Here is a 26,743-nt window from a genome sequence, read left to right as displayed (position 1 = left end):
GTAGTCTGCGTCACGGGGGCGGGATTGTGATGTCACCTGCAATCGATTTGCTGTGATACAATAGAGCGATGTTGGAGTGTATTTATTGACAATAATTGGGTCAATAACTTATTGCGATGGTACAAGTAAGTTTCAATAATTAAAATTATTATTGAAAACCCAATTATTTATTGTATCGCAATTATTATTTCGGACCACTGATCGACACTATGCTGGTTGACACACCATCAATGATGACACGTCTAGCCTCTTCCTTTCTATGCCGACAAATCCGATAGCAACAGCTATCAGAGCATGTGATTGGGCTCGAAAAGTACATAATTATGCTAAACCATGGAAATTGATGGAGTGGCTGTGATTCTAGGGATATGCTAGGTTTGTACAGGGATTGGATGATGCTGAGCGAGATTAAAACCCGGTGCTCGTTCTTTGCGATTCAACAAGATATAATGTTGTAGCTGTTACCTTTATCCTGGGAGGACAGCTGTATAGCTGTATGGACTGCCTCACAGACATTAATTCGTCCCAAAATGTCGCCTGAGACACAGGTAACATTCGACAAACATTCAAACGACAATCCATTAAGACAACATTCATACAACTACACACTACTACTACTAGACAACATTCATACAACTACACCTGCAGGAGGACAACATAAAAATAAAAGTCGGGTTTGTATTCCTCTTTACGTCTGTCTTCCCGTCGCTGCTAGATTACGACCCTCTTTCGTACTGCAATTACACATGAAAATCAAGCACCTTTATAGGTTTTCCTGCTCCAACTAGATTAAAAAGCCGCCACTTGCCAGTTTTCCTCGCGTAAGGTGTCCTAAATACATCACCAGCCTTGGCTCAAAGATCGTTTTGCTCACTAGCCATACAACCACAGACTAGAGGCTGTGGGCAGCTTAATCCGCACGAGATCGCTTCTTTTCAAGTCCAACGATGTCTGTGTCCATCGCTCGCTTGGAACCGGCAGCCACGTAGATATCCAGATCCTTGGCTTCTACCTCATCGTCTTCGACGGCATCAGTGGTCTGTAAGGCAGGCAGGTTTTGCAACTCGTAACGGGCGGAAATAGTGGGATCCAGAACCACTGATGAATCAATCCGAGTACCAACACTGGTACCATCGTATGTAACGACCTTGGCATGTTTAATCGCGAGCTCATGACGCAGCGCATTTTCCCCAATCGACTTTGCTTTCTCTTGCCACAGTGTACACTTTATTTGGCCATGGGCATCTTGGAGCGTCACTTCACGCTTAACCAGCGTCTGGGTTTCGCGGGATACTCCAACTTCGATACCCCCCTGAACAATCACTCCTACAACCGCGATGGACGCACCATTCTGCAACTGTTGCACTTGAGAGAGTGGGGTGAAGTGGCAATCGATGAGCGGTAGGGGCACACATGCGTTTCCATGAGTCTGGCAGAACCAGCTACGCAGTTCTTCAGCTGGGGCAATGGGTGGGTCGATTGCAATCATACTTGAGCGTCCCGTGGAAAGCGTCCGTCCACGATATTTAGATAGCCGGCACTGATAGGCAATGACTGGTTCAAATAATATGAGATCAAACTGATCCCCCGCAAACTCATCCCAAATGCTCAACTGGACACTTGCATTGGATGGGTCCGCCAAAACTACGTCTCGCTTATGCTGAACGATTCCCTTGTGGTTTTGAATGTACTGGACCTCGCTGACTTCTGTCTGCACTCCGTAAACATTGACCAAGGCCCCAATATGCTCAGCGGCTAAATCACGAATCTGTGTGAGAACGAGTGGGGGTTCCTCAATTTCACCTTCGCCTTCCGCAGGCGTAATCTCGGTCTGTGCCGTCAAAATGATCTCGAACTTGTGTGGGACAACCGAGAACTCACGTTTGGAGGTGCGAAGGCTTGCACGACTCACACGGAACACGCCATTAAACGACAGCGCCGCAGCAAAGTGCTCGGCATTTTCGTTAAATGCGCAAGCGTGAATGCGTTCCCCGTCATCACCGACGAACTCAACCGACAGGACATGCCCTTCGCCTTTACTGTTCGCCCAACGCCGTGCAGGAGATATATACACCACTCGTACAAACATTGTTCATTCCGGGCAGGCAGGCGACAACTTTCCAACTGGAACGAGCTGACCACTGTGCCTGAGTTGTTATTTGGAAGCTCGAACCAATTGGGTTTACCGGTGCTTCCACGGATCCGATTGACGTTAAAGTCGGTTTTAAAGCGGTACATCTCAAGCAAACTCGCCAGCTTGTCCTCAATTGCTTTCTTCGATCTTTGTGTTGTAGGTACAGCAGTCTTGTACGCGTTGTACGCGTTGTAGATGCGCTCGTTGTACATACACGACTTCTCGCCCTTCTGGCGCCCCTCCTTAGCAATGTTGCGCCATGCTTGCACTAGAGCGAGCGTCGTCTCGTCGGTCCAGTTACGCTTCCTGTCTTCGACAAACGCAGGCTGAACGTTGTCGTTGTCCTCACGCTGATCATCGTTTCGCTAAGAGTCGCAAGTGCTAGTCATGCTGGGCCAACCGGAAAGGGGGGACCGAAGAGTGTGAGAAGCCCTCGACGTATTTGATCTGAAGAGTTCCAAGTTCGAGGGACCAGAATCCCTCCCTCTACCTATGTCACTGAAACGAGGATTTTTGCGAACTTTTTCTGCCTCTTTTTAGAGGTTCCAGGGCGAATTAGTGCTTACGTGAAGGCGATTTCCCCTCGAACCTGGAAAATGTCACTATTTTTTTTTCCAGATTCGAGGTTCCAAGCCTTATGTGAAGGGGGCCAATGAGTGTGTTTTCTGGATTTTGTGTGTTGATCACTTTTTGATCTGTACTTTGTTCCGATCTTTTTGTGAACACCCAAAAATAAGTTGAAAAATCAGCCCTCATTAAGAATAGTTGTCAGATTTGGGCCCTTCTCATTACCTCGGAGCAGCACCCATGGACATTTCCTACTTTGACAATCACGTTGAGTACTCTTCTAACACTCCTACGACACATCAAAACCGGATGCCAAGTGGTCGATGGTCGATGGTCGACGTTCTAGAATTCTTTACTAAGTTTACTGTTAGTCGTATCCAAAATTGTTATCCTAAGGCTATGTAATTTTAGATCAAGTAGTTATGCTAGCGATGTGACATCTGATGGCAATAAAATCTATCAAACCTTAGAAATAATTATTTAGCATAGAACCGCAATCCAAATCCTGATCCAAACTCCACGTGGCATTTTGCATAATTCTCGTCCAAGATCATGGTGCTGTCTCGCTTGGTGCTGCTCTGCTGTGCGCTGTCTGCTGGCAGTGTGGCTGCATCCATCGACTTCCCCGACTTGAGTAGCTACAGCCAGCCGTGCGAGCCCTTCACGTGCCGCCCCAAGCGTGCACCGGCCCCCGTCAAGTGAGCAATCTAGCAAAAACAATCGAGACAAACATGGATACATCGTCTTTAATCTCGCTCTTCATCAATTGCAGGGACCTCGAATTTACCGCCAATGGATGCGGCACGTCCGGCATGCCCATTTCCACCTCCACGGACTTTCAGGAGTGCTGCGACTGGCACGACGCGGTACGAGCATTTTATACAATGCTGCCCTTAAGTTCTTGGTTGACACACCGCTATTTGTTGTCCTTATTAATACAGTGCTACAGCGTGTGCGGTATGCCCAAGGCCAACTGCGAGAAACGCCTTCAAAAGTGCATGAAAGCCAAGTGCAAGGCCATCAGGGACCCCACCAGGCGCGACGAATGCTTTTCGACCGCCAAGATCTTCTACATCGGCGCCAATGTGCGTCAATTGTCTCGATAGTCCGCCATTGTCTCCTCAGATTACTGACATTGTTTTATATGATCTAAACCTGCTAGATGATCGCGTGTCCAGCGTACCAGGACGCGCAGAAGGAGGCGTGTGAATGTGTGCCGACTGAGAATGCTGCTGCCGCCACTCGTGAGCGTCTGGAGTATTTCCTCGAGCAGAATGGCGCTCCGGAAGAAGAACTGGAGGACGAGGCCATCGACACACTGTTGAAGAAGTACAAGGGCCAGGAACCCACCATGTTCCTGAGAGTACTCAAGAAATACCCCAAGGCGCTCAAGACGGACCTCAGTAAGACCAACTTCATGGACGATATCGTCAAAAGTGCCGACAAGGATCTCAAGAAGAAGAAGAAACGAAAAGTCGTTGAGAAGGAGATGCCTGTGGACGAGCACGAAGAGCTGTAGACAACAAGAGCTCAATCTACACCAATTTTTAGAGCAAAAAATAGTCTTTCGCTTACATTTTAGGCTGTGGGGTCTTCCACCACGTCGCTCACGTACTCAGGTCTGCAGATATTAACGCCGTACTCCTTGAGACTGGCCGCCAGGTCCTCCATCGTCAGCACGGAGCGACTGCCAGTGGGGGAGGCTCCGTCAGGCGTCTGTACGGCCGTTAGCGCTGCCGATGCAGCGCCGGTGGTCGTGGACGACGTCGCCTGTGAGCGAATACGCTGATACTGCATTGCGTCGTGCGTCACGTCCAGCAGAAGCTTGTGCGCCGCCAGCGAGATCATCCGCGTGCTGTACAATTAGGCCAATTTTAATTAGGAGTTTCTGCAGTGATTTAGCGGAGAATACGTACACTCGCACGTCGTTGGTGGCAAACCCCGCTTGCTGCAGATAAAACTCTACCAGCTCGCCCGGTATCGTGGGCGAGTACTGCGTCATGGCCGCCAAGAAGGCGTCGAGCTGCGCCGCCTCCGACATGATCAATTGTGTACTGACGTGTGCAAAAGTGCACAAATAAGATTCAAAATATAGTCCAACAAAAATTTGCACTGATGGGTACAATTGTACACACATCATGGAGGATCTTCGTCTACACGATCACTTGTCGATCCCTCCCTTCTGTGAATCATGTCGTCGCCTGTGAAGGAAGTGCACGTGCTGGAGAACGTGTGGATCCCCGTGGACGCTGAAACGCGCTTGTCGGCGCGGATCTGGCTGCCTAAATCGTCTACTACAAAGTTTTCTGTTGTTCTCGAGTACATTCCGTACCGGAAATCAGACTGGACGTCCACGCGAGACGCGAGCAACCACGTGTGGCTGGCGCAACGGGGTTTTGCTGTCGCTCGAGTGGATATCCGAGGTTCTGGCAATAGTGAAGGCCACTATTACGGTGAATACACTCCTCAAGAACTTCAAGATGGAGTGATGGTCATCGAGTGGCTTGCCAGTCAGAGTTGGTGTTCTGGTAGTGTGGGTGTCTTTGGTAAGAGCTGGGGAGGTTTCAATGGGTTGCAATTGGCGGCTATGGCCCCACCTGCTCTACGTGGGGTAGTTTCACTCTACTCCATTGACGACCGCTATGCGGACGACGTGCACTACATGGGCGGTGCAGTTTTGGGATCTGAAGCCTTGAGTTGGGCCACAGTTATGTTCAGCTTAAACGCACTACCGATGGCCCCGGAAACGGTAGGGTCAGAGGTAGAATGGAAACGACGCTACAAAGAGAGACTGGAGAGGCAGTTCCCGTGGCTACACGAGTGGCTGGCGCACCAGACTCGAGACGACTTCTGGGAACACGGCTCCATTTGTGAAGCCTACGACAAGGTGAAGTGTCCGGTATTGGAGATCGGAGGCTGGAATGATGGTTATTTCAACGGTGTGGCGCGGATGATCAAAGGGATGAAGAGTTCGCCGAGTAAAGGCGTGGTTGGACCGTGGAGTCACAACTGGCCGAATCACGCCACACCCGGACCGCAGGTTGGATTTCTAGAAATGTGTCGACAGTGGTGGGACTACTCGTTGAATGGTAGAACGGACGAACCAGCCACGAGGTTTCCGGATCTGCAGTTGTTTGTCAAAGACGAGATCGAAAACACGACGGCGAGGATTCTGGAGTATCCGGGCAAGTGGTGTGGAGTGGGTGATGTTGAGAAGTTAGAGCAGAAATTTGTGACGTTCTACTGCTCTAGTGATGATGGCTACAAGCTGCAGACTACGACTGAACCGCCTAGTGCACGTGAACGTGTGATCGGGTTGAATAGTTTGCAAGGTGCGTGGAGTGGTGAGTGGCTGTCGTTTGGCGGCGAGGACATGCCTGGTAACCAGGTGAATGAGGATGCACTTGCTACCACTTGGTCTACCGGTCTACTAAATGAGGACATTGAGATCGTTGGACGTCCTCAAATAAGTCTATTCGTCAAGTCGAACAAGCCTCAGGTCCTCATCATGGCGCGTTTGAGTGACGTTGCACCCTCGGGGAAATCGACGTTGATCACGCGTGGGGTGCTCAACTTGAGTCACCGTCACGGTCACAAGTTGGAAGAGTTGAGTTACATGCCTATTGGTGAGGGCACTCGAGTTAATTGGCAGCTCAATGCGTGCGCATACACTCTGCGTGCAGGCCACACTCTCGTGTTGTCACTCACCCCCAATTACTGGCCGATGGTGTGGCCGTCGCCTGAACCAGCGGAATTGACAGTCTCATTTGCAGAATCGAATCTGCTCAAGCTTCCTGTGTTGCCTGAAGGTCCTGCTCCTACTGATAACGCTGCTACCTGCCCTGTGAAAGATTATCCTCTGGATGCTGGAACTCCATCTCGTACTATCTCGCTGAGAGAAGCACCACCACTGGAGCGCAATTTGACATTGCTGCTGTCCGAAACAGACTCGTCGCAGCCCATTCAACGCCTCGTAGTTCAAGAAGATCAAGGCAAAGACCTGCTCGTTGATGAAGGGATTGTCATGGAGGAAACAGCGACCAAAACGTATACGATCGACCCTCAGTGTCTCCACCCGCGAGTCAGTATTCAACGTACTCTTACGTATGAGAAACTGCCTTCAAGTCAGCACAGTGAGCTGCTTGTCAGGTTTGCTGACCAGGTGACTGCTGCTACGCATGTCGACAACCTGAAGGTGGAGCGGGTCGACTATGCGGAACACCCGGTACTGCCGTGGAAAGTCCGGGTCGAGACGGACAGCTCCATGGCTTCGAATGCTACGACGTTCTTCCTCAAAGACCACATGATCGTCCGTCTCAACGACGAAGTTTTCTTCGAAAAGAAGTGGGAGAAGGAGATCCCGCGCCAGTTTGTTTAGTTTGCTGGCAAAACACGACCCAGGACTAGAAAAATGAGCTGCTTATGGTGTCAACAACCTAAAATTCTCAACTAAAAAAAATGTTGTGACAACTGATCGCACCACAATATTCATTTTCATGTATATACGTAGATCTTTAACCTGTACACTTGATGGCGGTATCTTGTCGTATCACCACAGCGCCAAAACGCGCACTCCGAAAAGTTAGGAGGGCTGTTGTGGTATTGTGGTACAACACCGGCTGGTAAACTATGCAGTAGTAAACTCGACGAAGTGCGTCAACTCGTTGGTTGCATGCACATGGCAAGGATACCATTCCATCGCGTTATCATTTCGACGTGATTCGGACCTACCGTGCAGACCTTGCATTCACTGACCATCGCTGAGACCTACATGTACGCTGCAACTAGACCAACTTGAGATTATCGCCCTGATTTAACTAAAGCAGAGAATTCACGCTCTAATATCCCTGCTGTGACCTCCGATGGTATCGGAATCGACTAGCTGTCGCAGGTCACAAGTAACTGTATCAAAAACTCAGAAAACGCGGATGCAAGGCGAGTTTCGGGCAGACCATGCGTCATCTATAATAGCGGCCATCTGCTGGAGACAAGGTCAAGATGTCAGCTAGTTGCATCGCACGCCAGCATCAGCCACCGTCAAAGATCAACACGTTAGACCACATCCGACTGCGTAGGGATCAATTAGGCTCCTCTCTTTGTCATCATGTCGAGCATTGCACTACGTCCACTTGATCGCGCTTTACCGGGCTCACTACGACCACCACTTGGCAATCTGACAAGTGCAGTCGACAACCCAGCGGAAAACGATGAGCAGTCGAAGTCTCTATGATCACTGGAGCTCGAAAGACCCGTGGGTTCCCCGTGCCCCCGATAACCAAACGGATAGTCGATACACGGAATCCGAAGCTGAATCCAGTATCACCGCGTCTGGTACCCGTTCCGTTGCGTTCGGAGACGATGCCACCGGTTTGCTTGTTCGCAGCACCGAAGATTTCCGACAGACGTTGGTGTTCTCGGATCAGGAGATCTGCGACGATATTTTGGCAACGATCCCAAAGCTGCACACGGCCGTGATCAATGGTGTCAAAGGGGGTCGATGGAAGCGCCGTAATGTCAAAGGAGGCGTGCAACTCGCAGAAATGGAACCAACCTACTCGCCAGTGGATCTGGACGATGATCTTGATATTCTACATGAAACGGTAGCCAAAACAGAACTTCGGTGTCACTTGAATGAGGCGTTGAGTGTATTACTGCATCAAGACTCGGACGCCTATGACACGACGATGAAAGCTCTGTGCGGCAAGAAGTTCAAGAAGGGAGAAGTGCTATTTCATCAACGCGTGGCGTTCGATACCGATTCGCAAGAACAAGTTCGGGCTCCGGTGGAAAATGGAAACGACGAGACCCCCCAACAAGGTGTGATCACTGTCACGTCGGCGACGCTGCGTCCTACTACTAGTTTGCAGCTACCATTGCAGTCTCGTCATAAACACACACAACAGCTTTTATTCTCGACCTGTACGCATCAGTATCCAGGCAAGAACCGCGCCGTGCACGTGATGAAGACTGTGCCCAAATCCGTCCACGACCAGGTTCTTCCTAGCGCAGACCGCTCTTCGCTGCGCCGTCAAATCGACCACATTGCTATCGGCTTCGACCTACAGTTCACGCCGCGTCCTGGAGGCAGCAGCCGCCAGACAACGAGCATTTTTGCCCACGCGTACGCCTCCGATCGACCGTCTTCAGCTTTCCGGGATGAAACCGGCAAGAACCGGGCTACGTCCGTGGCCAAGAAGCGCGAGGCGGCTGCAACGATCCACGCATCAGACTTGAGTCGCCGTCGCACGGCACTGATGAACCCAGAGGCGCGTCATGTCATGCGAATGCTGACCGAATCGGTGGCACAGTTTGAACGGGTGATCCGTCGCCGGCGGTTCGGCTTTCAGTCGTTCATCTACTTCCCCAAGGAGTACGCGGACCCGTTGCTCAAGAAGCGCTGCTCGATCTGCAGTAAGAATTTCCACTTCTTCCGTCGCGACTTCTACTGTCAGCTCTGTGGTCACATGGTTTGCGGAGACTGCTCTCAGCTGTACGAGGTGGAAGCTCGTATCGGAGAAATCCGCAAGAACCGCTGCTGCGTCTTGTGCGTCGTACGTGTTGATGCCTGTAAGTTCGACGATGAAGACCTGGTACCTGCTCTAGGCCCTATCCTCGTCGAAGCTCCTCCTGATGCATGGGAGAGCTCGGTCTCGACAAACACGAACGACATCGAAGATACGTCTTCCGAGTCCGATATGGACGACCTACCCGGTCAGCTTTGTTCCGAAGATCCGGAAACACGCAGTCGGGCGCTGGAAATGCTCGGTCGACTTGTGGGAAGCCCAGCTAGCTCCACTTCTTCTTCGGGTTCGAGCCGTAAGCTTGTGAAGCTTTCTAGTAGTGACAATACTCGAAACCACGAGAAGAAGAGCAAGAAGACACAGTCGCAGCGTGTACTGGAACGTGTGGAGAACCACGTGATTCAAGCGCTAGCCAGGTCCCGGCTCAAATACACCGCTGATGCCTGCGATGTCAACGACCGTACAAGAGACTACAAGTACGCCTTCGACAAATCGAAGGTCACGAATGAAGACCATCCGTTGCCGCCAATGCCCGATATGCAGAAGGACGCCCGACGTGTGGACTTTATCAAGAAATCTGGCGCGTTGCGGTTAGACTACGATCGCTCGGCGCTGAATATGATCGCCCAGGTTGCGGCCGAACGCCTCGCCTGTCCGATCGGGTTCGTCTCCATGGTGGACGACAAGCAGTTCCATGCTATAGGCAACTACAACCTCCCGGAAGAAGCGCACCACCTTCCTCGCAACGAGAACATGTGCATGCATGCCGTGTATGCGGAGAAACCGTTCGTGGTTAAGAACCCGCAACGTGACATGCGTTTTGCTCAGATGCCGTGCGTGGAAGACTTGGGGGTGAAATTCTACGCTGGTTTCCCACTACGAGCCCCGAATGGAGAAGTGGTGGGGTCCCTGTGTGCAGCCGATGGAGTCGCGCACAACAACATCTCAACCAAGGACTACGCGACGCTGGAGACGCTGGCCAAGCTCGCCTCCGATTTGCTGGCTCCCCCACTGAGCAGCAAACATCAGCTCATGGCAAATTGAAGAGTTCAATAATCGAAGTGTATATACGTACAAGGATATCTGTTTGTACACGTAGATTCGATTTTTTTTAAGGATTCAACCGAACGCAAATCTGAGTAGCCTTTCCGTGTTTGTCGATAACAACGATGTGGTCGTTATCATTCCAAGCGAAAGCCGCGTTCCATACGTGTAAATGCTCATCAATCACGTCGCTATAACGCCTAGACAGTTCATAATAACAGTGGAATATAAGTTCGTTCATGAACAAGACCCGCAAGATCATACATGGCATGGCTCCACTTTTTTCTTTCAGTTCAACTACATTTCAGCGGCTCATGGTGTTGAATTTTTGCTCTGCGGTACACATAGCACCTACCAACCTCAAGTTGTGTTCTGAGCCCTTAGCTAGGATCTTGGGCTCCGCTGCTAGCCCGTTATACAATAATGTCAAAAGTACGTAGGATCTTGCTTCGCTACCACTTGCTCCACCGGCATACGTGGTCCTCCAAACCAGGATTGTTACAGTATTGGCCGCGTTCACCGATCGCGTTCAAAGTAGTTATAAACTGGTTGACCTTGGCAGTCGGTCCTGGCCGCTTAGACTCGGAATTGGAACTCGCTCCGATCGATTGCTTCTTAAATTCGTGTACCAAGTGGTTTGGCACCACGAACGAGAAATACAGGCGATCTGTCGCAATACACACGCCCTCCAGCCACTTTATACAAGCATTCAATGGTGCACCATGATCCCGATTCCGTGTCATCTGCAAGTCGTAACATGCGTTATCAACAAAGACGAATGCATCCAGAGCACCAAATGTTTTTGATTTCGGCCGATAGTAGACCCCGTTTTCAACAGCTTTGATGTCGGCCAAACGGAAGAAGCGTACCGTTTTCAGTTCTCAAGGCATGGAAACGTCAACGTCAACGGAGGCATGTTCATCACCCAACGGACAAAGCACCAGGTTGTGTTGCTTAGGCAGGCTAAACCATTTATGACACAGCAACGCATAAATCTTGCCCCGAAGCACGGATGTACTTCCCGAGTCATCACCATCGTGCGCAACCGCGAATTCGGATACTTTCTGGAGAATTTCTTGGTCCAATTGGTCAATGATCGTCTCGGCTATATGGTTAGACAAAAAGTCAAAGTAGAACTTTGTTCGGAAATCGGTTTTGCTAGGTACCATCTGAAGCACGCGGTGGCTATAGTTATCTTCTCGCACAGCTGACTTGCTTTTGGCGTACGAGATAACCTTCAGAGCATTGCGTGAAGCAATGGCATGATCCAGATCTTCTGTATTTAATTCCTCGGACTTGATGAAGACGAACCTGGGAACTTCACCAAACTTTAGGCATCTCGAAATCAAAACATCGTCACTCAGTTTCAAGTCATCTTGGAGAAGCGAGTTATACTCCGAAACTCTTCCAGGGTCCATACGGGCATGATATACCTCAATGTGTCGACTTTTGACAAATCGTTTATGCCTTTATATCCTGGTGACGCAAATAGAATCGAAATTCCATGCCAACCCGCAAGCTCCGATGAAGTCCCCTCGATGAGTCGAATCACATTGTTCCGGCCCTGAAGCAAAGATACATCACTGTCGTTCAACTTGATAAACTCCTGGCTTTCAGCATCAAACGTGTGATAATTCGTGCCATAATTCAGCACCAAATTGAAGGGAGGAAGCTCCTTAACCTCCACCTTTGTGCGAAAAATAAGCTGAAAGATGCAGTATAGGTAGAAACGACTCTTTCAAATGCCTGGATTCCCCGTTACCACCATGCTACCATCTCCACCCTTGTCCTTATCTAAGAACAACTTGGCGTTCTTCATTAAATCTGTGAAAATCACAACATACGCGTCCTTTCTACAATCTTTGTGTAGTTCGTTTTCGGATGCGCCAACGGCGGAAACCCAGCCATCTCGATATACCTTGTGATGTGATCGGTCTCGTTACCATCCACGCTCACTCTGCTTTTCTTCGTTCGAATCTGGTTGGTGGGTAGCAAGTTGTTGGTGATGTTGGGTGAAGTGGATATAACGGTAAAGAAATACTACATACGAATGGAGTCATTCGTAAAAAAATATATCTAATGAAATTTTGCCTGGCACAAAGAGTAGATAGTGTATTTCTTATTCTTTACGGAATAATATTTGAAAGCTATCAGTGCTATCCAGAAAGGAAAGACCTTTCCTTTTAACTGAGTCGTTTCTCCAAAGGTATACATACTACGGAGAATATCCAACTTCCCCTAACACCCTAGTAAGCTTGGTATCTATAAAAGAGCGTTCTGTAACTTCCACCAACGACCTAGTGGTTGTTTTGGTCAGCTCGAGTGCGTTTGCCCAAAAAATGCGTCTTTGTTACCACCAGCACGTGGATCGTTCTGTCGGGGATTGTGCTGGGAAAAATTGAGCGGATCTTGTCCGTCGGATCTTCTAATTCCTCGTTCTTGTAGTAGCTCTCAACTTCACTGGGGATCTCCCCTTTCCGCATTCGGAGCAGATTCTTCGACTTCAGCCACTCGCCGTCGTCCGTCTTCGTCAGGAAGAGTCGCAGATCTTTGGCATCACACCGGATTTCATTCTTATTCTCCTCCTTGATCGCCTTCTTCAGGTCATCCACCGTCTCACTCTCATCAATGGTGATGGGGACCGCGCTTCCCGCCACACCAACGACCGCACAGAAGAGCTTGACCATTTTTCCTCGAGCTGGCGGATTCTGAAGTGGAAGAAATGGAGAGAAGTTTGCATCCATACCTAAGCGGGAAATGATGGCGGTGTCAAACAGAGATTGACAGCACTTGATTTTCTTTTAAAGTACTACTTTAGTAGTGGCTCCTTCCTTATGTAGTAGTAGATTCGCTTTCAGCATCTGGATTACCGCGAATTAACGAATAGAAAGTATGCCGTCATAATTATATGCATGTGTATCTCTTATCCTGGAAGGACAGCTAGAAGAGCTGTATGAACAGCCTCTCACAGATTAATTCGTTTCAAAAAGATTGTTTGTAGCACAAGCAACTTTCAGATCAAATCACGACACACAGCATTTACACAACTGGTGACACGTTAAGCCGGCCAAAATTGCAAAAGCGTTCCTACAAAACAAACATCACGTGCGTCTAAAAATGACTGGGAAATCACGAGTCGTTTTGACCCCAAAGACTATTACTATTGTCGTGAATGTAGCGTTTAATTTGAGCCGTTTGAAAGGTTCAGTGCGCAAGCCAATTCAAATAGTACTAGCAGAAACAAATGAGACCCTATGGTGCTACTGCAGTGCCATTTTTCAAAAGCAAGGATTCTTCTTGTACAAACCATACGAGAGTAAACGCGTTGTCTAATCCAGTAGCGGTGCGGTGTAAGGCTGCTATTCTTCGACGGGCATGCCTTTCATGGGGCCTTAGTTGAGCGTTCAAGAGTTGTGTTAGTCAGTTTGTGTAGTTTTGGTCTAGAATGAGTACAGAACAATGTACGTGAAGCACCATTGCACGTATGGCAATTAAATAAATTCCTTTTACTTTGAAGTACGTCATTTTCACAGTCGTCCCAGCCTAGGCGACGCATCCTAGGAGGATATCTTCTCCGTGGCTAGTTTCAGTAACACTTAATGACCCGGGTGGAATCTGCAGAGCCTCGTCGTGGATGTCTGTGCTGCCTGTACTTTTACTGTCAGCTTTGTGGTCGCATGTCTGTAGAGACTGCTCTCAACTTCTACGAGGTGGGAGTTCGTATCGGAGAGATCCGCAAGAACCGTTGTTGCGTATTGTGTACCGTACGTGTAGATGTCTGTAAGTTCGACGACGAAGACCTGCTGCCTGCTCTGGGCCCTATCCTTGTTGTAGCTCCTCCTGATGCGTGGGAGGGCCCCGTCTCGACAAACCTTTTAAAAGGATTCAACCGAACGCAAATCTGAGTAGCATTTCCCGTGTTTGTCGATAAGCGAAATCCTCGTGCCATACATGTAAATGAACTCGAAAAATCGAACACGCGCGTTCTTTCTGATCACAGTGGCATTAAAAGAAGAATCACTGCTCGCAGCTCGTCTCGGCAATTGAGACTCGTTTGGTCGCTACTCGCGAGGGGCTGGCGTAGGTGGAAACGGTGCTACAAATTCTGTCGCCTCGTGGCTCGATTGTATTTAGTACCACTACCAGTGGTCCACTGGTAGCCCAGCAATCCTGTCTTTACCTTGAGGAGGAATGCCTTTAGTTATGAGGTAGCGACGCGTAAAAGTAATGGAATTTATTCAAATAGGTATAGATGACATCTATACATTGTATGAGGGAATAGAATTTAGAATGTTTTGGGTGATAAGATATTTCTCAATATTTCATAATTTCTGTTTCAATATTCTACTCTGCGTTTTGATTCACACATGCACCAGTTGGTCAATAATTTATTGAAGCACCGATACCAATTATTTATTTTCTGCGTTGATTAGAAATTGAAAAAATTGTCTAAGATATTGCAATATTCGACATGCACCAAATGACCCTTTCGAAAAGGTCAGGGAACTAGTGATGACCCAGTGACACCATGAAGAGGACAGGTAGGCGTTGCGAAAGTGAACGCCTATAACTGGAGGGACCAGATGCAAAGTGCACCACATGTGACGTGTCGATGCCACCCACGCACCACCCTACATCGGGCTCAATTCCTATCGTCTCCGTGGCTGGAGCTCATTTCGCAACTTGTGGCGTGGTGTCTTCGTTTCGACCATGAGTTCTCGCCATACCGACTCCGGATTCTACGGTTCGGCGCCTGCGGGACTCGTGGTGACGGCCCCTAATGGTCTCGAGAAGCTCGTCATGTCGGACCAGGAGATCTGCGACGACATCGTCGCGACGGTGCCTAAGCTCCAGACGGCCGTTGCGCGCGACACGTACGGCCGACGCTGGAAACAGGGTCACCGTCGGCAAGGTGTTGACCTGTTCGAGCTTACAACGGCCTCTGATGCGGTCAATGAAGACCGGGACATCGCGTACGCCGTGGTGGCCAAGGCGGAACTTCGGTGTCATCTGAACGAGGTGCTGAATGTGCTTATCACACACGAGTCCAATGTGTACGAATCCACGATGATGGCACTGGCCGGTAAGAAGTTCAAGAAGGGTGACGTGCTCTTCAGCCAGCGTCGACTGCTGTCACCGGATCTGAGACGTCAGTCGATGGTGGCGTCACGTCTAGAAATGGAGAAGGAGAAAGCCCCTGAACAAGCGTTGATCGGAGTGAACGTCGCGACGCTGCGTCCGCGGATGCCTGTGGATGTCGGCCGGAATCGGAAGACGCAGAAGCTCTGCTTCTCCACGTTCACGCAGCAGTATCCGGGCGAAGACCGTGCCGTCCACGTTATGAAAACGTTGCCAAAAGAGTTACACGACCAGCTCATCCCAACATCGGATCGCACTGCGCTGCGTAACGAACTCGACCACCTTAGCGTAGGGTTCCATATCCAGAGCATCCGCACCAAGCAAACCTTTGCAGGCAGCAACACTCATGTCACTCGTATCTTCGCGCACGGGTACGCGTCACCGACGCCCCCGACGCAGTTCAGCACGCCCTCCACGGCGTCGAACCCGTCGGAGCTGGTTCAACGTCGTGAGAGCGTCATGAATCCCGAAGCCAAGCACGTCCTGAACGTCTTGACTAAGTCACTGCGTCAGTTCGAGCGTGTGGTTCGTCGTCGCCGCTTTGGCTTCCAGACGTTCATCTACTTTCCTACTGGGTACGACGACCCGTCTTTAGAAAAAGCCTGTTCTATCTGCTCCAAACGCTTCCACTTCTTCCGTCGCGACTTCTTCTGTCACCTGTGCGGTCACATGGTCTGTGCTGAGTGTTCACAGCTTTACGAAGTCGAGGCTCAAATTGGACAGATCCGTCGCAATCGCTGCTGTCTGCAGTGCGTACATCGTGTCGACTCGTGCGTCTTTGACGATGAAGACTTGGTGGAAGCTCTAGGCCCTGCCGTTATAGCGGTGGATGACGCGACGTGGTACGAGGACGGTGATGGTGATACCGTTTCCATGACGTCGGACTCGAGTTCTGTCGAGGAGCTCACGGAGCAGCTGTACTCGGACGATCCGAGCCAGCACTCGCACGCTCTTGATTTCCTCGGTCAATTGGTGAACCCAGTTGCGTCCCACAGTAAGATCAAGCGCAGAAACTACACAAAGACGCAGCAAGTAGCTCAGGACGTGGAAAACTATCTGAGCCAAAGTCTGCGTGTCATGAAGGACCGCTACAGTAGCGTGGACCAGTGCACAGTCGCCGATCTTGAAGAACGTGACTACATTTTCGAGTTTGATGCTAACCAGACTCAGGCTGAGCACCACCCGATGCCTCCGATGCCTGCACCGAAGAAGGAAGCGAGGCGACTTAAGGCCATTGAGCAGATGGGTGTGCTCCAGCCCGAGTACGACCACGCCGCGTTGGACCTGGTGGCTCAAGTGGCTGCTAAGCGTCTGAACTGTCCCATCGGCTTTGTGTCTGTTGTAGACGACGAGAGCTTTCATGCTATCGGCACGTATAACCTACCGCAGGAGGCATTCACGCTGCCACGGACCAACAATGTGTGTATCCACGCAGTATACGCCGAGAAGCCTTTGATCCTGAAGAATCCGATGCGTGATATGCGCTTCAATCAGATGCCATGTATCAAGGATCTTGGTGTCAAGTTCTACGCTGGTTTCCCTGTGCACGGACCGAATGGTGAGGTGGTGGCATCTCTGTGTGCTGCCGATGCCGTCCCACACAACAACATTTCGACCAAGGACTATGCCACGATGGAGACACTTGCGAAGCTCGCATCAGACCTCGTGACACCGAAGAACTCCATGTATTGAGAAGCCCTGGATTTTATATATAACTTCAACTTGTTTTGTTTTTCTCGGTGGTCGACATTTAATGTGGAACACACAAAATATTGGTCTCTTCAATCGTTCCTCAGATTCCTTTTGGTGATGGCGAGTGTGCCATTTCAGGCGCAAACTCTACATGTAGTCCGCCCTCGATGCCCACGGCAATTGACTTTTAATCAAATGCCGCTTGAAACGGCAAACGAGCATCCCGGCGAATCAGGAGCGTGCACTTGCAAGTGAAGTTTCTCGTATCGCAGACTGCGAAATCTCAATTGTATTGAAAACGTGTAATGCAACTTGCATGATCAACTGGTTTTCGATGTTAAACTTGCTTTTATGCAGACGTCGATGGCATCCGCAGATTTTGACTTGCATCGGGCTTGAAATTGCAGTCTGCGATGCCATGGTCGTGTCGCTGAATCCTTACCAGCTGGCAAGAATTGTGCTTGCGCTACGCGCGTGCAGCGACGATGCTGTTGTGGGGAATTCGTAACATAAGCATCAGTGCATACGGGCAATTTGCCAGATCCGTTGGTCAAGCAAAGATCACGCAGCGACTCCGCTAGCGAGACCGCACGCGAGGACCGCGAAGTACCCTTCATGGTGCTTCATTGTGTATTGCTATAATCGAAGGTCGCCGCGTCGTGCCGGAAATGCAGAGTCTTAAAACCTTCCAGATACAATAAGCTGTATAGTTTTGATGTTTGCAAACATAGAGTAAGATGGTCTCATCTTTTTAATCAAACAAATCGAATTTGCATTGTCCATGTAGTCTGATTCCCCGCCGAATCCGTTGTATCAGCTGCGATCGGTTCTAGAAACACAGCAATTATTACCGACCAATCGCGACTTGTCCACCATTTCCAAAACGTCGCGCTCCTACGCAAGTCCTAAAAAAGAAGACCCAAGCTCCTTTTTCAAGCCCTCAAGCGGCGCACACTAAAGCTACAGCTACCCACCCAACGCCTTGGAGTGACTCCCCCGTTGCAGGACTAGTTGCAACCACTACATCACACGCCTCGCTTGCTTGAGTCTTTACTCAACGCGAGCTCAAAACTAGAAAAGAGGGAGTTTTGCCACCCCCGCTGCATGGCGAAATTTGCCGACTGCATCACCTGGACCACCCTCGACGTCGTGTACGTAAAATTTCTGCACATTTGCACACTCAAACCAAGTTTATTCTTGGTTTTCGTAAACGGAGACCGTTGGTATTTTTTTTTAAGATAGCGACTCTTCGGGTTGTGCCACAGTCTCGTTAGTGTTACACTTGACACTTACCTTATCTTTTCGCTTGTATGTCACTTGCCTCAGCTTATCCAAGAATTTATCCATACCTCACATACAAGGCGTTTCGAGCTCATCTCATCAGACTGCGAAGCGTCTTATAACTTTTTAACCGCTCAGAGCTCCAAGAATTCCCCAACTGTCGACTAGCCAAGCAGAGACGAGGACGATGGGGATGATTATGGCCAATGTCGGCGAGGACGACGGATCTGGCGCAGGGGAGAGTGGCGGCGACAGTTCCAGTGGCAGTAGTAGTGGCAATAGCGGCTTAATACGAAACCATGGGCGCAAGACGGCCACTCCGGCCGCTGCTGCCCGAACCAAAGACCAAGTTAAGCGTGCTGTTGCCACTAAGACTAAGCCCAAGCCTCGAAGCGAAGCCAAAACTGCCAGAAAAGTCAAGCTCCAACCGATAGACAAGAAAAAGACGGCCATGCCACGGCACTTTGGCTACGGTACCGTCAAAGCGGAGCCTCCCAGTGATGACTTGAGTGCAACTTCGTGGAAATCGAATGTGGAAAAGTGGAACTTAGAAACACACCAGTTGCTGAGTCCTCGAGCTGGATCGAGGATCAAAAAGCAGTTCAATGGACCAAATCGCCATGTACGTTCGAAAGCGAACTTGCGGTTTGGATCGGAAGAGTCTGGAGATGACTCGGAGACGTCCAACAGTTCGTACAGCTCGTCGTCCGGCTCCGATAGCCCCACAAATTCAGTGGCAATCCCCATTCGATCGTCGTCATTTTCCGCTGCTGATCGATGGGAAGAGCAAGTGCTACTGTCCAAGTCATCAAAAGCTCGCAAAGTTACTGAAGAATTGCCACTACTTCAGTCGTACAGAGACTCGGAGACTGATATTGAGTCGGGTATTCTTCTGGAAGAAGTGGAGAATGATACACATCCGGAGGTCAAGACAGAAGTGTTAAAGCTGATCACATTGGCCAACCCGGTCATTTTTACGTATGTGCTGGAGTTTTTCCCTGCACTGGTGAGTATGACTTTAGTGGGTCATTTGGATTCACCTTTAACCAAGCAATATCTGGATGGTGTGGCTTTATCGACGATGGTATTAAACCTGACAGCTATTGGCGTTGGCTTCGGATTGGCCACTGCAATGGATACACTGTGCTCTCAAGCGTATGGCGCCGGGAAACCAAAGAAGCTGGGTATCTACCTGCAAAGTGGTCTGATTGTATTGGGCGTCACGATGATCCCCGTGTTTTTCATCAACTGGTATACCGAAGCTCTACTACTGATGATTGGCCAACCTGCACAAGTCGCAGCGTTCGCTGGACGCTTCAGCCGGATTCTTTTGCCTGGAATCCCGGCCATGTATGTGTACGAAATGTTGAAGAAGGTGATGCAAGCCCAGAATGTCGTGCTGCCGATGGTGTATATTGCCGTGCTCAGTAACCTGGTTAACCTCTTTCTGGGCGTTTACCTGACGTTCTACACGTCGATGGGCTTCGATGGTACAGCCATTGCACGTTTATTGTCCGAGATGGCGCTGCCGTTGTGTCTGATCCCGTACTTCATGCGTAATCCTCATATCCCGGCCGAGTGGTGGCCTGGTTGGCGTACAAAGGAAGCGGTTAACCACTTGGGTATCTTCTTGAAACTGGGGGTACCCGGTGCCGTCATGTTGTTGTTCGAGTGGGTTTCGTTCGAGATTATGGCGGCGATCATCGGCTGGTTACCGGGCAGCGTTGTGGCTATCAGTGTGCATTCCGTACTGGTGAATGTGTCCACCTTTGCGTACAACTTTTTCCTGGGTATTTCGGTGGCTGCAAATGTGCTTGTAGGCACCTACTCAGGCAGCAACAAGCCTCAACACGCCAGAATGGCCTCGACGCTCGGTATGATCCTGTCTGTATCATTGTCAGCACTTCTTGCCGTCATTATCATCGCCACGCGGTATTATATCCCGGAGATCTTCATCAATGATACCGTATCCATCGAGTTAGCTGGCCACGCTATGCTGTTCCTGATGCCGTATCAGATGTGCGATGCTGTCAATGCTGTAATGCAAGGCGTGCTTCGCGGCACGGGACGGCTGTCGCTGGGCGCGTACATCAATCTGGTCGCGTATTTCGTGCTTGGTTTGCCTATTGGCGCGTATCTTGCCTTCGGGATGGAAATGGGCGTCGAGGGAATGTGGCTCGGTCTCACTGTCGGCATCTTTTTCGGCTGTGTTGTATCGTTTGTCAAAATCTGCGAGACGGACTGGAAAGGCATGGCCGACGACGCGCGTGTGCGCACAAGCTAAGCGAACAGCAGTCGTGCTGCTGGTTTCTGTTTCTTTTTTTTTTTTCATTTTTGCGAGAAACTTCTGTTGCTGTCGTCCTAGTGGCGGAGTAACTCGGTTCTCGTTTGCATCTTTCGTAGCATCTTATGAATTGAACGCCCGTGCGTTTAGCATTTCAATATGAATGCCCGTTAACCCAAGATAAATTCTGTTTTGTTTCATGCAAGACTTGTGGCGTTACGAGAGCTGTAACTGAAGTGAAGGCACTTGCACTTTAAGCTAGTACCTACGTGCCTAAAAGTAATTGATCTTTCCAGTACGTTTGCCAAAGTATGTGGTGGTCGAAAATGGAGGGTACAGCACACTCGCCAATGAAATCCAGCGCTGGGCAGAGGTTCCTCGAATGCTGGACTGAACTGTTTAGAAAGGCTGCAGCACGCAAGGGTAAACACTGAAAACTAACAAAACATTTCCCCCAAATTGCTGTCTGGTGAACGTGACGAAGGTGGTCGTAGAACAACGAGATATTTTCGTTTGTCTGTGACATTTTCAACGAGAAACATTATTTTCACTACTTATAGTTCGTCATCTGAATTCAGTTGACGTGCCGTAGCAGGTGGGTGTCCAGATCTCCCGCTAGAAAGTCTGCTTAGGCATGGCGGCTCCGGCGGAGCTCCTTCTCTCCAATCGGTGCCATGGAGTGAGGAGCGTTATTACGAAACTTGCCTTCTACCCGTCGAGACGATGCCAAAGCCCGTGGCCATTTCGAAATTCCTACCAGCATTGCTGATCCCAGAATCGGACCGGACGCTGCTTCAAGAGCTAGCGACGACACTGGTCACGCACAACCTCGAGCAGTACAACAATCTGTGCGTCACCAAGGACGGCCGCCCAGACAGTCGACTGTGGGTCCCCACCCGCAAGGTCGAGAAGATTCGCATCTACCGAGAGCGACCTCAACCTACAGAGTCCCCGCCAACTATCCCATCGTTATTATTGCTGGGTTCGGTGGTCGGTAGCCTGGAGGACATCATGTATGGCGTCGTAGCTCCTACAGACGAGTCGCTAAAGATCAAGTCTTCCTGTATTCGTGACGGCGTTGTGGACAGTAAAGTGCTCGAGGAGCTTGTAAGCCCCACCGTCGACGACCCGTTCCACCACGTGAGTCTAAAGTGGCGTCTGTATGACGATCGAGACTACGTGACGCTCGACACGACCGGTATCATGCAGACCCCGTGGGGTGAACGTGTCGGCTACAACGTATCGCACTCGGTGGGCTTTCCCCAATTACCGGCGTTCACGAATCTCGGCATTGAACGAGGAAACATGTCGGTATGCTCAATCTACAGCCAGAAAGGCAACAACAGAGTCGAGTGCTACACACGTGGGTTCTTTGAATTGCCGACAGAAAGGCATATCCACACTATCCTGACACTGCAAGCTATTGCCACTCAGTGGCTTTCGTTGTCTCGTAACATGGAGTGTGCACACATGAAGAAGCTCGCGTGGAGACTACGCAAAAACAGTGATGAATCGGACCTACCGCAGCTTGCATTGCTGCAACCTAAGCAGAAACCTGCCGACTCGACGTGCCGAGTGTGCAGTAAGAACTTCAGCTTCCTACCGGGAAGGAAAAAGACGTGCAAGAGCTGCTACCACGCCGTATGCTCGCGCTGTTGCGTCAAGAAGCTCGTGTGCGCCATGGCACCGGACCAGTGCTCGATCCTTGAAAAGAAGCGCTCGTTCTGCTCTCTCTGCATCCACGAGGTCGTACACAGCGACGCTGTAGCAATTGCCAGGGATGAACTGGTGACAATGCGCCATGATACCGACGGAAAAGAATACGCCCTATGATTAACTAAAAAAAACAATAAAAAGTATTTTGCGCCATTTTTCTAGTTTTTTTTCTTTTTTCAAGTGGATTTCTTCCAATCAGATCTTTTTATCGAAAGAAAATCCAATCAAATGCCTCGTACACCTTGAAATCGGGACAGGCGATGGCGTCTTTCACTGACGTCGGTGAGCTCCTTCACGCACGTTTGGTAGAGCTCCATGTAGCTAGCTCTCTCCGCCTCGAAATCCGTCAACGGTTCAGCTGGTCTCCTCTCAGCTCGTTTCGATGAAGTGGCACTTTGACTTTGGCCACGTGACGTGAAAGTCCCAAAGATGAAGCGTTCTCCATCGTTGTTGAAGTTATCGGATCTACTGCCCGAGCTCTCGGTATCCGACGAGGACCAAGAGATGCTTCGCAACTTGGCCAGCAATTTGGTCATGCACAATTTGGAACAAAGCCAAATGCTGGCGGTCACTAAAAAGGGATTCCCAGAATCGAACAGGGGTCAATGGAAGGAGATGCGGCGCAAAGGTGGACTCCGAATCTATCGCGAACGTCCGGGGCCCACTCGAGGCAATGCACCGTTCACACCGTCGTTGCTGCTATTGGGTACGGTAGATGGAACAGTCGAGGACGTTATGTATGGGGTAGTGGCGACTACGGATGCAGCTATGAAGATCAACTCTACGTACGTGAACGACGGTATGCTGGATACAAAGATGCTGTGTGAGCTGGTAGAACCGTCGAAAGAAAACCCTTTCTACCACGTTGGTATAAAATGGAAACTATTTAGTGAACGAGACTACGTTTCATTGGACACGACCGGCATCCTGCGCTTGACCAACGGTGAACGGGTTGGCTATAACTTATCTCATTCTGTTGCGTTCCCCGATCTCCCGGAATTCCAAAAGCACGGCGTCTTGCGTGGAAATGTGTCGGTGTGTTCACTATACCGACAAAAGACACTTGCCACGGTCGAATGCTACGTACGAGGGTTTTTCGACTTCCCTACTAAGAACGAAATGCTCAACAATGTTGTACTGCAAGCGGTGGCGTCGCAGTGGCTGTCATTTGGGCGCAAAGTCGAGTGTGGGCGCATGAAGAAACTCGCCTGGAGACTACGTAGGAATAGTCTCGATGCTCGTAGCCCAGACGGTAGTAATGCCAGCAATTGCTCAAGCAATGCTTCGTCACAGAGCGGCAGGCTCTCCCCGCCATCTGCTCGACCTGGAGCGTGTGCCCGATGCTCTCACACTTTCGGATTTCTTGGTACCAGTCGCGAGATTTGTAGAAGCTGCATGCAATCTTTCTGCAACCGATGCTCAGTAAAGAAAGTCGTATGTACGATGACCCCCGATGGTCGCACCGTACTGGAGAAGAAGCGTCGATTCTGTCGAGAATGCATTGAGGATGTTGCGATGAGTGACACACTAGCTATCGCTAGGGAGGAGCTGGCTTTCGATCAAGGTGAAGGTTTCCTGGACGATATCGGATGCATTTCTGAAGTGTTTAAAAACTTTGAATGCCGGCGAATTACCAAAAGTATCCCGATTCCGGAGCGCCTTTCACGTAGACGTATCTAACCGTTGTAATCTAATACATGTGTAGTGTATAAGGATTGTAAACTAGCTGGCACAATTGTAGATACCTCTCTCACCAAAAATCTCTAAGGACATTATCACTTGCGCGATGATTGTCCAACAAGACAATGCTCTCTGGCAATAGTAGTCTAATCACACAGCTTGCCAGAAAAATAAGGATGGCGGCTTCGCACGTGGTTCCCACTCCAGAACAACAGAAGACTGATGTCGATGTCAACTACCTTGAAGATAAATTGCCTCGATTCTGTCAGGGTACAATGTCGGCGAGAAATGTATGGCATTGTTATGCGTGCTGCGCTCTCGAAATAGCGAAGATTGTTTTTTTTGGCGTGAAAGCCTTCACATCGAGAACACGGTCAGCGATATCGCTGTTAAAGTTGGAAAAATGGGAGCATCGCACTGCTTTGAGTAGAGTCTTTCTGTTTCTCTCGCTAGGTATCGTGTTCGTTTAAAGAATACAGGCAACGGAATCGATCTTGCCGACGGTTATTATTATACCGTACTGGGATTGCACCCAAATCGGAGATACATGCTCAGTAGCACTTTTATGCTACCTAGATCAATATCGTACTTTTTGTGCTCATCTAGATCGAAGAAAGTTTCTTTTCTGCAATTTAGATTGAGGATAGTGCTTTCTCCGCGGTCTAGATTGAAGAAAGTGCTTTCCAACAAGTGGAAAAATAACTTTTTCGAATATTACATGTACTTTTGTTCCTTACCTTTTGGATGCTGTTTGGCATCGAAGGTCTCCACAGAGCAGAGTGCTGCCATTTTGCAATTAGAACGCTACTCTCTGGAAGACATCTCTGCGTCCCTGGTGCAAATTCAACCACAATGAAGCCGCAGGACTTGGCGCACTGTATACCACCAATGCTCGAACTGAGCGAGTCGGACGTGGTGTCGCTGCGAGAACTGGCCGATACATTGGTGACACACAACCTCCAAAGCTACAGATCGCTGCAAGTGTCTTCGGATGGCCACGCGGACGCCAGACGATGGAAAGAGTTGCGTCGCAAAGACGACATCAGAGTGTACAAGGAGCGGAGCGCTGCGTCCTGGTCGACGCTGCCGTGCCTCCCGTCACTGCTTCTTTTGGGTAAAGTGATCGGTAAGCTCGAGGACGTCATGTTCGTAGCTGCAGCATCTACAGACGAGCAGATGAAGCTCACGTCTAGGTGTATACAAGACGGTGTGGTAGACAGCAAAGTAGTGAAGTCAATCGTGCAGCCGACAGACGACCACCCGTTCCGTCACGTCGGCGTGAAGTGGAGACTCCGCGATACACGGGACTACGTCTGTTTAGACGCAACGGGTATCACCACCAGCTGCAACGGAGAGCAGCTTGGCTTCAGCATCTCACACTCCGTCGCGTTCGCAAAGATCCCGAGCTTGGGCAAGTTCGGAGTCGAGCGGGCGAATATGTCGGTGTGTTATCTGTTCCTTCAAAAGACCCCGGAGATTGTTGAGTGCTACGCACGAGGTTTCTTCGACTTCCGTAGCGATAGCAATGAGCTGTTTAGTAATCTGTCCATGAACGCGGTGGCTACACACTGGTTGAGCTTATCTAAGTACGTCGAATGCGCCGAGATCAAGAAGATCGTGTGGCGTCTGCGCAAGAACTCCGGCTTGCCGGTCAACGGGCCGATGGCCATTGAGCCAGTCAAAATTACGACTCGGAGCGTTAATACAGAAAACGACGCCAGCGGCTGTAGTGTCTGCAAGCGCAGCTACGGTTTCTCACTGCGACGGACGTGCAAGATCTGTCAGTGTGGCGTCTGCTCTGGCTGCAGCGTCAAGAAGCTTGTGTGCGTCTTAGCGCCTGATCGTCGCACTATATTAGACAAGAAGCGCACGTTTTGCACCACGTGCATGTGCGAGGTGACTCGGAGCGACGCCGTGGCCATCACGAGGGACGAGATTCGTGAGCTGCAGAGACCAGAGCCACAGGATGGCGATTTAGAGTCCACTGATGAGCGTATTGCACGCTATGACAAGACCTCCTGCTGAGCTCAACATGCTACGTGTACCTCAACCGTAGCCCAGAAGGTTAATAGAGTTACTGACAATAAATGGGCATTTCAATGATTGAAATACCCAGCGACGTCTACTTCGGACTCCAAAGTTCAGAGTTGAGTATAAGCTCTTCTGCACGGTTTTTTATTTTTGGTTCGGAGAGGATTTACTTTTAACTTTACCTTCAGTGCTCACGTACCTCGTTTTCGGCACCAGTGTAAACTTATATTTGGGGATAATCTATTTGGAAGTGAATATGTTTGATTTCATAAAACACTCTAGGTTTTGATAAAGTTCACCCACCGGTAGTGAGTGATGCTCTGAAAACTCGAATAAAAAGTTCTGATCACACTACTGCCACCGGATCTGATTCGCTGTCGGTTTTGGGCGTTGATTGGTGGGTCTGATGACGGGATCAGTCAATTGCAATTGGCTACATTGGCTGGGAGAACGTTAGACTAACTTCCCGTACGTCACCAACAGCATCAGTAATGTCCTCCCCCGCTTCGCTCGAGTCTTCCCTGCCGCCCGCGGCGCTGGACATTCTGCCGGACATCATGGTACGTAGGCTGATCTCTCGCCTTTGTGTATATGCAAACCCAGTGGCTAAATGCCCTCCCTCCCACCACTACCCGCTGACCACCAATCTCCTCA

The 26,743-nt window shown here is 49.9% G+C and overlaps 12 protein-coding genes across 15 annotated transcripts; 9 read left to right on the top strand and 3 right to left on the bottom strand.

The window, feature by feature from the left end:
- Nucleotides 1-669: 669 nt before the first annotated feature.
- PPTG_08637 (hypothetical protein) lies at nt 670-2,510 on the bottom strand. Its single transcript, XM_008902763.1, has one exon. The coding sequence runs from the start codon at nt 2,087-2,089 to the stop codon at nt 911-913; it is 1,179 nt and encodes a 392-aa protein (XP_008901011.1). The 5' UTR covers nt 2,090-2,510; the 3' UTR covers nt 670-910.
- A 674-nt stretch (nt 2,511-3,184) lies between these two features.
- PPTG_08636 (hypothetical protein) lies at nt 3,185-4,277 on the top strand. 3 transcript variants are annotated; one of them, XM_008902761.1, is made up of 4 exons: nt 3,185-3,399; nt 3,474-3,567; nt 3,643-3,786; nt 3,864-4,277. In XM_008902761.1, the coding sequence occupies exons 1-4, from the start codon at nt 3,254-3,256 to the stop codon at nt 4,218-4,220; spliced, it is 741 nt and encodes a 246-aa protein (XP_008901009.1). In that variant the 5' UTR covers nt 3,185-3,253; the 3' UTR covers nt 4,221-4,277. The 3 variants fall into 3 exon arrangements, with proteins under 3 accessions (XP_008901009.1, XP_008901008.1, XP_008901010.1); XM_008902760.1 differs by having other exon boundaries at nt 3,474-3,786; XM_008902762.1 differs by lacking the exon at nt 3,185-3,399 and having other exon boundaries at nt 3,445-3,567.
- Nucleotides 3,791-4,843, bottom strand: PPTG_08635 (the record flags this gene model as incomplete). Of its 2 annotated transcripts, XM_008902759.1 has the most annotated exons (3): nt 3,791-4,214; nt 4,277-4,556; nt 4,618-4,843. In XM_008902759.1, coding segments are annotated over 2 exons (503 nt in total), but the record flags the coding sequence as incomplete, so codon positions are not given. The 2 variants fall into 2 exon arrangements, with proteins under 2 accessions (XP_008901007.1, XP_008901006.1); XM_008902758.1 differs by having other exon boundaries at nt 3,791-4,556.
- Nucleotides 4,844-4,879: 36 nt separating this feature from the next.
- Nucleotides 4,880-7,182, top strand: PPTG_08634 (hypothetical protein). Its single transcript, XM_008902757.1, has one exon. It carries the CDS (start codon nt 4,893-4,895, stop codon nt 7,077-7,079), a length of 2,187 nt encoding a protein of 728 aa, XP_008901005.1. The 5' UTR covers nt 4,880-4,892; the 3' UTR covers nt 7,080-7,182.
- Nucleotides 7,183-7,661: 479 nt separating this feature from the next.
- On the top strand, nt 7,662-10,519 carry PPTG_08633 (hypothetical protein). The gene has a single exon (XM_008902756.1). It carries the CDS (start codon nt 7,909-7,911, stop codon nt 10,264-10,266), a length of 2,358 nt encoding a protein of 785 aa, XP_008901004.1. The 5' UTR covers nt 7,662-7,908; the 3' UTR covers nt 10,267-10,519.
- A 628-nt stretch (nt 10,520-11,147) lies between these two features.
- PPTG_22281 (hypothetical protein) lies at nt 11,148-12,953 on the bottom strand (the record flags this gene model as incomplete). The annotated part of the gene is made up of 5 exons (XM_008902864.1): nt 11,148-11,577; nt 11,700-11,971; nt 12,029-12,090; nt 12,210-12,306; nt 12,621-12,953. 5 exons carry the CDS (start codon nt 12,951-12,953, stop codon nt 11,148-11,150), a joined length of 1,194 nt encoding a protein of 397 aa, XP_008901112.1.
- A 990-nt stretch (nt 12,954-13,943) lies between these two features.
- PPTG_22280 (hypothetical protein) lies at nt 13,944-14,171 on the top strand (the record flags this gene model as incomplete). Its single annotated transcript, XM_008902863.1, has 1 exon — nt 13,944-14,171. The coding sequence occupies one exon, from the start codon at nt 13,944-13,946 to the stop codon at nt 14,169-14,171; it is 228 nt and encodes a 75-aa protein (XP_008901111.1).
- A 761-nt stretch (nt 14,172-14,932) lies between these two features.
- PPTG_08630 (hypothetical protein) lies at nt 14,933-17,425 on the top strand. The gene has a single exon (XM_008902755.1). The coding sequence runs from the start codon at nt 14,977-14,979 to the stop codon at nt 17,095-17,097; it is 2,121 nt and encodes a 706-aa protein (XP_008901003.1). The 5' UTR covers nt 14,933-14,976; the 3' UTR covers nt 17,098-17,425.
- A 555-nt stretch (nt 17,426-17,980) lies between these two features.
- On the top strand, nt 17,981-20,860 carry PPTG_08629 (hypothetical protein). The gene is made up of 2 exons (XM_008902754.1): nt 17,981-18,248; nt 18,424-20,860. Exon 2 carries the CDS (start codon nt 18,566-18,568, stop codon nt 20,660-20,662), a length of 2,097 nt encoding a protein of 698 aa, XP_008901002.1. The 5' UTR covers nt 17,981-18,248; nt 18,424-18,565; the 3' UTR covers nt 20,663-20,860.
- Nucleotides 20,861-21,229: 369 nt separating this feature from the next.
- On the top strand, nt 21,230-22,531 carry PPTG_08628 (hypothetical protein). Its single transcript, XM_008902753.1, has one exon. The coding sequence runs from the start codon at nt 21,386-21,388 to the stop codon at nt 22,493-22,495; it is 1,110 nt and encodes a 369-aa protein (XP_008901001.1). The 5' UTR covers nt 21,230-21,385; the 3' UTR covers nt 22,496-22,531.
- Nucleotides 22,532-22,620: 89 nt separating this feature from the next.
- PPTG_08627 (hypothetical protein) lies at nt 22,621-24,196 on the top strand. The gene has a single exon (XM_008902752.1). The coding sequence runs from the start codon at nt 22,808-22,810 to the stop codon at nt 24,056-24,058; it is 1,251 nt and encodes a 416-aa protein (XP_008901000.1). The 5' UTR covers nt 22,621-22,807; the 3' UTR covers nt 24,059-24,196.
- Nucleotides 24,197-24,795: 599 nt separating this feature from the next.
- PPTG_08626 (hypothetical protein) lies at nt 24,796-26,230 on the top strand. Its single transcript, XM_008902751.1, has one exon. It carries the CDS (start codon nt 24,803-24,805, stop codon nt 26,081-26,083), a length of 1,281 nt encoding a protein of 426 aa, XP_008900999.1. The 5' UTR covers nt 24,796-24,802; the 3' UTR covers nt 26,084-26,230.
- Nucleotides 26,231-26,743: the final 513 nt, after the last annotated feature.

This window comes from Phytophthora parasitica, assembly GCF_000247585.1.
Source record: "Phytophthora parasitica INRA-310 unplaced genomic scaffold supercont2.14, whole genome shotgun sequence".
NCBI classification, from domain to species: Eukaryota; Oomycota; class Peronosporomycetes; order Peronosporales; family Peronosporaceae; genus Phytophthora; species Phytophthora nicotianae.
This window is presented reverse-complemented; position numbering and strand designations above follow the sequence as displayed.